The sequence below is a fragment of the Myotis daubentonii genome, chromosome 11, assembly GCF_963259705.1.
Source record: "Myotis daubentonii chromosome 11, mMyoDau2.1, whole genome shotgun sequence".
In the NCBI taxonomy this organism is placed as follows: Eukaryota; Metazoa; Chordata; class Mammalia; order Chiroptera; family Vespertilionidae; genus Myotis; species Myotis daubentonii.
The window spans coordinates 80,149,713-80,160,441 of NC_081850.1; the positions used below are offsets into that span (position 1 = coordinate 80,149,713).

General features: G+C 64.6%; 1 protein-coding gene across 2 annotated transcripts; it reads left to right on the forward strand.

The window, feature by feature from the left end:
- Positions 1 to 258: 258 nt before the first annotated feature.
- Positions 259 to 10,524, forward strand: CACFD1 (calcium channel flower domain containing 1). Of its 2 annotated transcripts, XM_059658467.1 has the most exons (5): positions 259 to 465; positions 2,695 to 2,767; positions 4,357 to 4,482; positions 7,932 to 8,039; positions 8,542 to 10,524. In XM_059658467.1, exons 1-5 carry the CDS (start codon positions 345 to 347, stop codon positions 8,630 to 8,632), a joined length of 519 nt encoding a protein of 172 aa, XP_059514450.1. In that variant the 5' UTR covers positions 259 to 344; the 3' UTR covers positions 8,633 to 10,524. The 2 variants fall into 2 exon arrangements, with proteins under 2 accessions (XP_059514450.1, XP_059514452.1); XM_059658469.1 differs by lacking the exon at positions 4,357 to 4,482.
- The last annotated feature ends 205 nt before the right edge of the window (positions 10,525 to 10,729 follow it).

Below are 10,729 nucleotides of genomic sequence, written 5' to 3' on the forward strand. Positions count from 1 at the left end.
CGTCCCTGACCTGGTCGAACCTCTCGCCACTCCTGACGGTGCTGCAGGGCGCGCGGTCACCACTGGGCGCTCACCTGTTCGTTTTCCGCCAAGCCCCGCCCCTCGGCTAGCCCATTGGGCGGGTTTGTCCACCTGGGAGTCCCGACGGGCCAACCTCTGCCTCGCCCCGGAACTCCGCCCCCTATGCAAATAAGCACCAGCGCGTCGGGCGCTACTCGCCTCGGACCTGCAAGCCCCACCCCCTATGCTAATAAGGCCGCCTTCCCACAAGGCAGCGCGCTGGCCAACGCGGCCGGCTCTGGAGCCCTTTGTGAGGGCGGTGGGCTGCGCCGGATAGCGGCACCATGAGTGGCTCTGACGGGGCCTCAGCGACGTCCGTCAACTCCGCGCCGCCTGCGCAGGAGGAGGGCATGACGTGGTGGTACCGCTGGCTGTGTCGCCTGTCGGGGGTGCTGGGGGCCATCTGTGAGTACAGGTCTGGGCGAGGGGCGGCCCCGCCGCCCACTGCGCATGCGCGCCTCCGGGCCCGGGGCCTTGGGGCGGGGGTCTGCGGGGTTCGCGCGGCCTGCGCGGGGCGGGGGCGTGGCGGAGCGGCGCCCGGGCGGTTGCCATGGTTACCGGCCGCGGCCTGGGCTGCTGCGTTTCCGGCTGGGCTGGCGGCTCTGGGGACCTTCCAGGAGGGAACCTGAGCTCGGCGGGAGCGCGGGGCTGGACGCGGCCCCGGCACGTGGGGACAGCGCCCCGGTCTCCGAGTCCGCCCTGAGGCTGCTTGTGAAGCGCCGCTGGCCTGGCCCGCGGCGGCCCCACCTGTTGACTTGGGTGAGGGTGGGGGCGCAGCCGTCTTCCCCTTTGGGCGAAGGTTGCGAGCGGGGCGGTGCTTCCTGAGGCCAGCGGTGGAGAGGACAGGCGGGTAGTGAGCTGAGGGAGGCGGCCAGTGCGACCCCTCTCCGGGCAGTTCTGCCCGGCCCTCCTTCCTCTCCCCACCTGCCCCCCAGCCCCGGCCGGCACACGCCCCGACCTCAGGGCACACCCCCCTGACCTCGGGGCACACCCCCCTGACCTCGGGGCACACCCCCCTGACCTCGGGGTGATCTCAGGGCACCCCCTGACCTCGGGGCACACCCCCCTGACCTCGGGGTGATCTCGGGGCACACCCCCCTGACCTCGGGGCACCCCCCTGACCTCGGGTGTCCGGTACAGTCCGGCGGGTTTAGCACAAGCCCCCAAGAGAGCATCCACAGGAAGGCGGTCAGCTCCAGAAGTAAAATAAAGACCAGCTGGCAGGTCTTCCAAAGGCAGATACACGCCTGTTTGAATGGCCTGCTCTTCTTCCTGCTCCCTCAGCCCTGGAGGCGGGGGTGGGGGAGGGCACAGCGGAGGTCTTAGGAAGGAGCTGGAAGCCTGGCACAGAGGCTGGGGTCCGGGCAGGGCAGGCCCTGGTCAGAGCTCCCAGAAGGACACTCCCAGCGCCCCCTTCCAGTCCCGCGGTCCTCCCAGCTGGTGGGGTGGGGAGTCGGGTGCAGGGTTAGGACTGCGCTGCCCCGGCCCTCCCCCAAGTCACAGGCGTCCCAGGGTCCCTGTCCTGCTGCCCAGCGTGTTTGTGACTCTGTAGAAGGGACTGGTGGGCTTGAGGTCAGGCCTTAGGTTCCATCCCCTCAAGTTGGGTGAGCTGTTTCCCTGGCAGATGAGGGGGGTGCTGTCCCTCCTGGCTGGGCTGAAACCTGGTCCTCCCCAAGGCTGGCTGTTGCTGGCACAGTGTGGGTGGAGTCGGTGCTGAAGGTGAAGCATCCACTGCAGCAGGTGAGATGGGGGTGGGAGGAGGGGGCGGCGGGTAGGGGGTCGGGGTGCATAGCTGACGAGCACAGAGCAGTGTTGTCTTGTGGGCGCTCGGCGTCATGGCCCCGGGCACCTGGCCTGAGTGTGCACGGGGCATGCTTTTGGCGGGCAGGAATTATGTCTGTTATTTAGGCGGTCTTGGGGGCACACGAGGGCAGCCCCATTGCAGCTGGGCTCACTTTGCCTGGTCCTCCTCCCCCGCCTGCTGCCTGCATAGGGTTACACGGGAAAACTGGAATTCCAGCCGCACCGGGCTCAGGTGCACAGGCGCGATGCAACTTTAATGACCTGGTGCTGCTGGCCGCTCAGCGGGCCCTCACCAGCTATGGCGCCGGCTGGGTCCCTGGACCTGCCTGGCAGGCTGCCGGCATTCTTGGTGAAGCTGGGCCTGCGGGCTGTGGAGAGAGGAGGAGGGCGAGTGTGGCAGACCCTGCCCCGCAGGATGCAGAGGGGAGGGGTGGGCAACGCTCCACATTTGGGGCACCCGAGAAGCCCCTTTCAAGGGTAGACGAGGATGCACCCCCTTGCTGTGCCCGGGTGGGCAGGCCGGACACGGGACTGGCCTGTGTGCAGGAGAGAAAACAGGCCTGCGAGGTGAGGAGAACACACCCAACCACAGCCCTGGCTGGTGTGTAGGTCAGAGCCTGGGACCCAGGCCTGCCTGTCCTGGCTGTTCTCAGAGGCAGCCCTGTCACAGCCCAAACCCAGGCCATTGCCTGAGTCAGAGGACTTCTCGTGGGCCCCCTGGGAATGGGGGGTCGGAAGGGATTCTGATGTCACACACCGTCTCCCCGGTGGCCTTCGCGGAGGACCCGGCCCTCCCCTGCTTCTAATCCTGCCGTGTCTCTTGCTTTCAAGCGTGCGCCATCTCGGGCCTGTTCAGCTGCATCACCATCCACCCTCTGAACATCGCGGCGGGCGTGTGGATGATGTGAGTAGCGCGCCTTCCTGCGGGGCTCGGGCCACCGTGCGCATCTCCTCCTCCTCCGTGCCCCGGGCTCGGTTTTCCTGAGCCCTGTCAGGGCCGGGCCTGGAACGCGCCCCCCCCCCCCCCCGGCCTTTGTTGGGTGTAGTGTCTACATACAACGTCAGACTCCGCGGGCACCAAGTCCACGGCCGTGGGCCTCGCCCTGGGAGCCCCCAGGCCATCCCGGCCAGCCCACAACGATGACGCGGGAAGGAAGGTTTCTCTCGGGTCTCAGTCAGGTGCTGGGATCAGGTGGTCCAGCTCCGAGGTGGGCAGGCAGTGCTGGCTGCAGATGGAGCACATCAGAGTGGGCGAGGGTCAGGCATTAGAACGCCTGATGAGTCCTTGCCCACCTCCTGCCAGGGTAGCTGCCCGTGGGAAGGGAAGGGACGGGTGAGAACTGGGCAGAGCCACTCTGGCTGCATCTGACACCCCTAGGCAATGAGAAGTGGCTGAGCACCCAGGGGGGCCCCTGCCCACATGGGGTGGTGGGCGGGGGAGCATAGAGGGCAGATGTCCCGCCCTCAGGGGCTCGGGCAGTGGTGAGGCCTGGGTTGTGATGCTGGAGCCTGGAGCTGTGCTGGCCGAGGCAGGGGGACGGGCCCGACAGGGGAGAGGCCCTGGACCCTTGGAAGAGAAGAGTTGGCCGAGCGCTGTGGAGGGCCACGCCGGGAGGCCTGGCCATGTGGGAGGTTGGGGGTGAGAGCAGTGTGAGCTGTGCAGAGTTCCTGCTCTGGGAGGGTGGGGGGCTTTGGGGTGCCCTGAGCCTGTGTTTCTGCCAAATGAGGGGACCCAGGGACTTTCCTCAGGCCTGGAGGTGAATGGAAGGGTCCAGGGTCTGTGTCTGACCCAGCCACAGAGAACACGTAGACTGAGCGTGCACCCTCAGCCCCCATGGCCGAGCTGTCCCAGCCTGGACACAGGCTGCGCTAAGGCCTGGCTGTCCCCAGCTGGACACGGGCTGCGCTAAGGCCTGGCTGTCCCCAGCTGGACACGGGCTGCGCTATGGCTGAGCTGTCCCCGGCTGGACACGGGCTGCGCTAAGGCCTGGCTGTCCCCAGTCTGGACACGGGCTGCGCTATGGCTGAGCTGTCCCCAGCTGGACACAGGCTGCGCTATGGCTGAGCTGTCCCAGCTGGACACGGGCTGCGCTAAGGCCGAGCTGTCCCAGCTGGACACGGGCTGCGCTATGGCTGAGCTGTCCCAGCCTGGACACGGGCTGCGCTATGGCTGAGCTGTCCCAGCCTGGACATGGGCTGCGCTAAGGCCTGGCTGTCCCCAGCTGGACACGGGCTGCGCTATGGCCGAGCTGTCCCCAGCTGGACACGGGCTGCGCTATGGCTGAGCTGTCCCAGCCTGGACACGGGCTGCGCTATGGCTGAGCTGTCCCCAGCTGGACACGGGCTGCGCTATGGCTGAGCTGTCCCCGGCCTGGATCAAGGGAAGACCCCGATTCTCGCCTCGGGCATTCAGTTCAGTTAGGGGCACGGATGGGGAGTGGTGAGACGTTGTTGGGGTCCAGCGGTCAGCCCACGCTCCCGCCCTGCCTCCAGCACGAATGCCTTCGTCCTGCTGCTCTGCGAGGCGCCCTTCTGCTGCCCGTTCATCGAGTTCGCCAACACGGTGGCGGCGAAGGTGGACCAGCTGCGCTCCTGGCAGAAGGCCGTCTTCTACTGCGGGTGAGGGCTGCGGGGCCCTGGCATGCTTCCCGAACGCTGCCCGGCAGTGACCCGAGGGTGGGGTCAGGCGCCCGCGGTCTCTTGGGGGAGGTTTCACCTGGGATTCCTTTGTGGGCACCGTGGTCGCTGATACAGGATGGGACCCGCCGCCCGGTCATACGCGGTTCCGCTTGGTGTGTAGCAGAGAAAGGGCCCGTCAGTTGGGACCCTGAAACGCATCCGGGTACGTTTGTGCCGGCGTCTGCGCAGCCTTTCCCGAGCCGGACGCCCGGCGCGAGGGGAGATGCAGACAGAGAACACGCTCCAGACGCTGAGCCCTGAGAGGCGCTGACTGCAGGGTGTTTAATATGCAGAAGCTTCTAGCACAGCGCCCCGAGCCCCAGCTCTCCACAGTCTCTGGCAGCAGCAGCTGCAGGTTTTTGCTGTCTCGCTTGCCTTTGGGGGTAGATGCGAGGTGCCTGTTTCCAGGGTTCCTTCCCCGGGAGCCCAGCATTTGGGACTGAGCTCTGATGTGAGTCCCGTCCCGGAGCCATCGCCCCGAATCTAAACACAGGGTCACGGACACTGCATCTCCGCGCCCTTGGCCCGGATCTTCACTCTTTAAACGCCGGCAGTCATACATATTCGTTAAAATGGGAGATTGTTGCCCAGCCCTGCTCCCTGTTGACACTGTGATGCGTGTCTCTGTCTTCAGGCGTGGCGCTAAACCTGCCTCTTTCAGCCATCACCGTTAGAAGTAAACCTGTTCCTGTGCTTTTAAAATTAAACATTATGACATAAACATCCTCAGAACCACCACAGGGACTCCCCAAGGTCACCTTTACCAATAGGGTTATTTCTTCAGCGGGGCATGCGCCCTGCTCTGTGAACGTGGTCTAAACCGACCTTTGACCTTCACTAAAACTTCCTGTGTGTAAGATGAGGCCTCAGGCGCATGCCCAGGTGTGGGTGCGCTGGGTTAGAAGGTCTCGGGGGGACTGGGTTGCTTTGCACAGAGGAGGGTGCCTGGTTTCCCGTCCACCCTCCATGCGCTGCACCATGTCCACATTCTGTCTGTCATCTGAGGCGAAATATTTTCCATGATCGCATTTTTCTTTTGGGAAAATGGTCCACTTTACTTTTTACCTATTGGCATCTTAGTGTTCCCTTATTATGTGTCTCTATGTTAAAGATTTCTTAATCCTTTGTCAGGTTTCCTGCAGATGTTTTTCTAGTCTGTTGTTTGCCTTTCATTTGATTTTGACAGATTTTTCCCCCTGTGGTCTTTCTGTTGTTGTAGTTTCTGTTACTCCTTTATCACTTAGAAATTTTGTAACTACACTTGACCCTTGAAGAACGCAGGGGTTAGGGGTGCCAACCCCATGCAGTCAAACCCCCTGAAAACGGAAGTTGACTAAAAAAAGCCTCATCGGCAACATAAGCAGTGGGTAGACACGTAGGTAGGTGTCGTATGCTGCGTTCTCACAGTAACGTAGGCTAGAGAAGAGAAACATTACAGTCGTCAGGAAGATGCCTGGCCAGTGTGGCTCAGTGGTTGAGCATCGACCCATGAACCAGGAGGTCACAGTTAGATTCCCGGTCAGGGCAGATGCCGGGTTGCAGGCTTGATCCCCAGTGGGGGTGTGCAGGAGGCAGCGGATCCATGATTCTCTCTCATCACTGGTGTTTCTATCTTTCCCGCTTCCTTCCTCCCTGAAATCAATAAACATATCTTAAAAAATCATAAGGAAGAAAATAAAATATATGTAAATGCATTTACAGTGCTGTGCACGTTTATTGAAAAGGTCCACACACGCGTGGACCTGTGCAGTGCAAACCCGTGTGGTGCAGGGGTCAGCTGCCCAGTAGGACGTCATGTCACGTGGCAGCCAGATTGGAAGTCCTGGTGAAGTCAGAAGGTCAGGCCCCATTCTCCTCCCCTGCATGGCCAGAGGGCTGTGCCCGCTGTCTGCTCCTCTGTACGTCACACTGTGGGCAGAGGGAGGTCGGGGCGGGTGCCTGGGAGCGTGGGCAGTCTCACCCAGGAAGTGGCAGGACACGCTGGTCCACGTCCCCACACATTTCTCAGAGTTTTCCTGCCCGAGTTAATCCCACCATCAGGCTCAGCCCAGCGGGTACTTAAGCCCAAGGGGACACCTGCCGCCAGGTGGCGCCAGGCTGCATGTGGGACCAGAGAGGACAGAGCCAGTGAGCTGCCGGTGCCGGGACCTGGCAATGAGCCCCATGCCTCGTGGGGTTCCACCTTTGGCTCTTCCTTGTTGACCTATGGCGGGCTGTCCTGTGCTGCCAGGGGCCGGCATTTAATTAGTGCCTCTGTCCCAGGCGGTGTGTGAACTGCCCTCCCTCGCTCAGTCGCACGCAGAGCCTCTGAGGGTTGATTCCCATCCACAGTAGAGACAGCCTCAGAGAAGTTAAGCAGGCTGCCCGCCGGCACAGAGCCCCCCCCCGGCACAGAGCCCCCGGCACAGAGCCCCCCGGCACAGAGCCCCCCCCGGCACAGAGCCCCCGGCACAGAGCCCCCGGCACAGAGCCCCCCCCCCGGCACAGAGCCCCCCCGGCACAGAGCCCCCCCCCCCGGCACAGAGCCCCCCCCCGGCACAGAGCCCCCCCGGCACAGAGCCCCCCGGCACAGAGCCCACCATCACAGAGCCCACAGGCACAGAGCCCCCCCGCACAGAGCCCACAGGCACAGAGCCCCCGGCACAGAGCCCACCATCACAGAGCCCACAGGCACAGAGCCCCCCGGCACAGAGCCCACAGGCACAGAGCCCACCATCACAGAGCCCACAGGCACAGAGCCCACAGGCACAGAGCCCCCCGGCACAGAGCCCACCATCACAGAGCCCACAGGCACAGAGCCCCCGGCACAGAGCCCACCATCACAGAGCCCACAGGCACAGAGCCCCCCGGCACAGAGCCCCCCGGCACAGAGCCCACCATCACAGAGCCCACAGGCACAGAGCCCCCCGGCACAGAGCCCACCATCACAGAGCCCACAGGCACAGAGCCCCCCGGCACAGAGCCCCCCCGCCGGCACAGAGTCCACAGGCACAGAGCCCCCCGGCACAGAGCCCGCCGGCACAGAGCCCCCCGGCAGAGCCCACAGACACAGAGCCCACAGGCACAGAGCCATAAGGGACTCAACAGACGAGAGGTTTCCTGGTCGCCTGTTTCTATGAACTGGAGGGGGTTGGACCATCTCAGTGCTGTCTTATCCTTTTTTGGGTCACAGACCTTTTCACAAATCCGATGACGACACCCAGAATTGGGCAGACAAGGTCATGGGCACTGGAGGACTAAGGAAGCCCAGCTGTGAACCCCCGTCCCAGCTGGTTTCTGGGGGGTCTCCTGTACCTGGTGGTCAGGGCGGGGCTGGGTGGACGGGGGAGCCTGGAGGTGGGTGGCGGCTGCAGGTGGGGCACGCCCGGTGACCTCTGCCTCTCCCTCAGGATGGCCGTCGTCCCCATCGTCATCAGCCTGACCCTGACCACTCTGCTGGGCAACGCTGTCGCCTTCGCCACCGGCGTGCTGTACGGACTCTCTGCCCTGGGCAAAAAGTGCGTCCGCCCGTCCCAGCCCCCCTGGGGCGGGGGGTCTCTCCTTCCTGCCCCCCCGAGTCTCAGTGAGGAGGGTCTGACAGTGGCCCTTGGTATCCAGTTGTGGAAACCGAGGCACAGAGATGGTCAGTGATCCGTCAGCATCTTCAGGGTGTTCAGCTCCAGGGAATGAGCAGGATCTGTGAGTCCTCTTGGTGGTCAGTCTCGCCTCGTCAGCCTGTGGCCGAGATGTGGACAGGGCTCGTGAGAGCCTCCCCATGCAGGCCCCCTGGCACTGTGGCAGGTGCCACCCCCAGCCTGGCATCCAGGCAGCCTGCGCCACTGTTAGAGGTGACAGGACACGTGTGCCAGGGAGCACCAAGCTCTCTGAGGAAACCCGAAGACCCGGTAGGCTGCGCCTGCAGGTCATGGTGAGGGTGCTGGCCAGGAACCAGGTAGTGGCTGGGAGGGCCGTGTGCCTGGGGCCTGTCCCTGCTGTGACCCTGCCTTGCTGTCTCCCCAGGGGTGACGCCATTTCCTACGCCCGGATTCAGCAGCAGAAGCAGCAGGCTGACGAGGAGAAGCTCGCAGAGACCCTGGAGGGGGAGCTGTGACGCGGGTCCAGGGGACCTCCCCACCCTCTCACTCCTCGGGTTCTGCGTGAGCAAGTTCAAGAGGACAGGCCCCTGAAGTATTGACCCTGGGGGACAGCCTGGAGGAGGAGGCATTGACCCTGGGGGACAGCCTGGAGGAAGAGCCTTTGCCAAGCTCCCATCAGCTTCTCTGCACCTGTCCCCACACTGGAACCCTGTCTGCCCCTCTTCCCAGTTTGGCATCTCCTGGCCCTGAGCTGATGCTAGGGTGAGGGCTCTGTGGGCCTTGCCTAGCAGCAAGGACATGGGCATTGCCAGCCTTGGTGAGCCAGGCCATAGGACTTGGGCTCTGCGCCAACAGCCCTCCTGGCCCCACGGCAGCCTGCGTGGCTGGAAACAGGCCTTGGGTGGACGGTCACGGCTGGCAGAACCGCGGGGCCCGGGAAGCCTGGAGGAGCTTCATTGCGGCCCTGGTCCCGTCTTCCGGTCGGAGGCCGGGCTGCAGCCGAGTGAGCCTCCTCTCTGCTCTCCAGGCAGGAGGCCTCCGGGAGGCTGGGCCACCTCTGTCCACCGGCCTTCAGGGCAGAGCAGTGGTGGAGGGCTGTCTGCTGCTGCCCACGGCCCCAGCCACGCTCCTCCATGGGAGCCTGCAGGGTGGCCACGATGCTCCTGGCGCACCTGGAGCAGCAGCCTCGGCAGCAGCTGGACAACTGGTGGGACTGGTGCCTCCCCCAGTTCCTTGGGCCTCGGACAGACCATTCCAGGATGCGGCCCACGGCCTGGCCTGAGCCCAGGCTCTCCCCTCCCCGCCCCCTGGTGCTAAGGAAGTGGGGTCCTGCCCTGTCTGCAGGCCTGAGCTTGCCCCACCTTGGTATCCCTGTGAGAGCTGGGCAGGTGGAGAGCTGGTGCCCAGGGCGTGGCCCTTTGGGGACCTGTGGGCTGGTTTCCTGCAGGCTCCTTCCACATCGTCACTTCCTCTGCCCGTGGCCGTGCCCACTGGCCACTCTGATTGCCCGGCTGGCCTTCAGCTATTAGGCATGTCTGCCAGGGCCTGGCTGCACCCGGCAGGATGGGCAGGTGTGGAGAATGCTCTGTCAGTGCCCCACTCCTGCTCCTCCTCCCAGCTCCCAGGCCCCAATGCTGGGCCTGTTCTGGCTCCCAGCCCAGGGCAGTGCCTGGCTCTTGGCTTCCCAGAGGGGCCTTTCAGGGTGTGGCAGCCCTGCCCCAGGGACACATCCCTGGGCCCCAGTCAGCAGCATCCCCAGCAGCCCTCCAGGAGCCGGCGGGGCCGAGCCCAGCGCCCTGCAGTGGCCAGTGTGGTGGACATGTGCCTTCAGGCTCCTCTGGGGCCGCCCTCCTCAGGGCTGTGGCCCAGGCCTCCGGGCTGGTGGTGTGTGTGCCGTGTGCATGCGTGTGTGTTCTCCACGTGTGCCGTGAATAAGACCTGTCTACCTCCCAGGAGGAGCAGCGGCCGCTCGCCCTCTGGGCTCCTGATCCAGGAAGGGGGCCGGTGTCACTCCTGCCAGCTTCCTGTCGGTACAGGGAGCTCGCCGATGGCCCGTGCTGTGGGAGGAGAGTTGGCTGCGTGTGGCAAGGGAGGCTGCATCTGTGCCCTGTGGGCAGCTGGGTGGGTGCTGGGCCAGCTGTAGAGCTGCGAGATGTGGCAGGGCCCTCCATCCCCTCCGTCACAGGCCAGAGCAGGCAGGCACTTGCCCAAGGTTCCCAGTGAGTCTGACGAGTGGTCCTGGAGCCCGTGACCTGTCTCCCGGGGAGTCCTGCCTGCAAGGAACCTCTGTCCATAAGCGGAGGGGCCGCCACAGGGCCCACGCCCGCCTCCGTGTCTGGAATGCCTTCTGGCTCTCGCTTTCTGTTTACCTTGACTGTGGAGCAATAAAGCCTGGTGGCAGTTTGTATGCTCGCGCGCGCTGCCTTAAGTGAGGGGGAGGGATGCCTGGACCCCAGGGATGCTCTGGCCCTGGGAACAGCTGCCCTTTCTCCGGACGGCTGTGCCGCCAGCTGCTGGCCCGAGGCCCCACGGCTGGAAGTGCGGGAGCCTGCGGGCAGGGCTGACTCCAGCCTCTGCCTCACTGTGGACGGTGTGGGGGGGCGGGGGGGGCG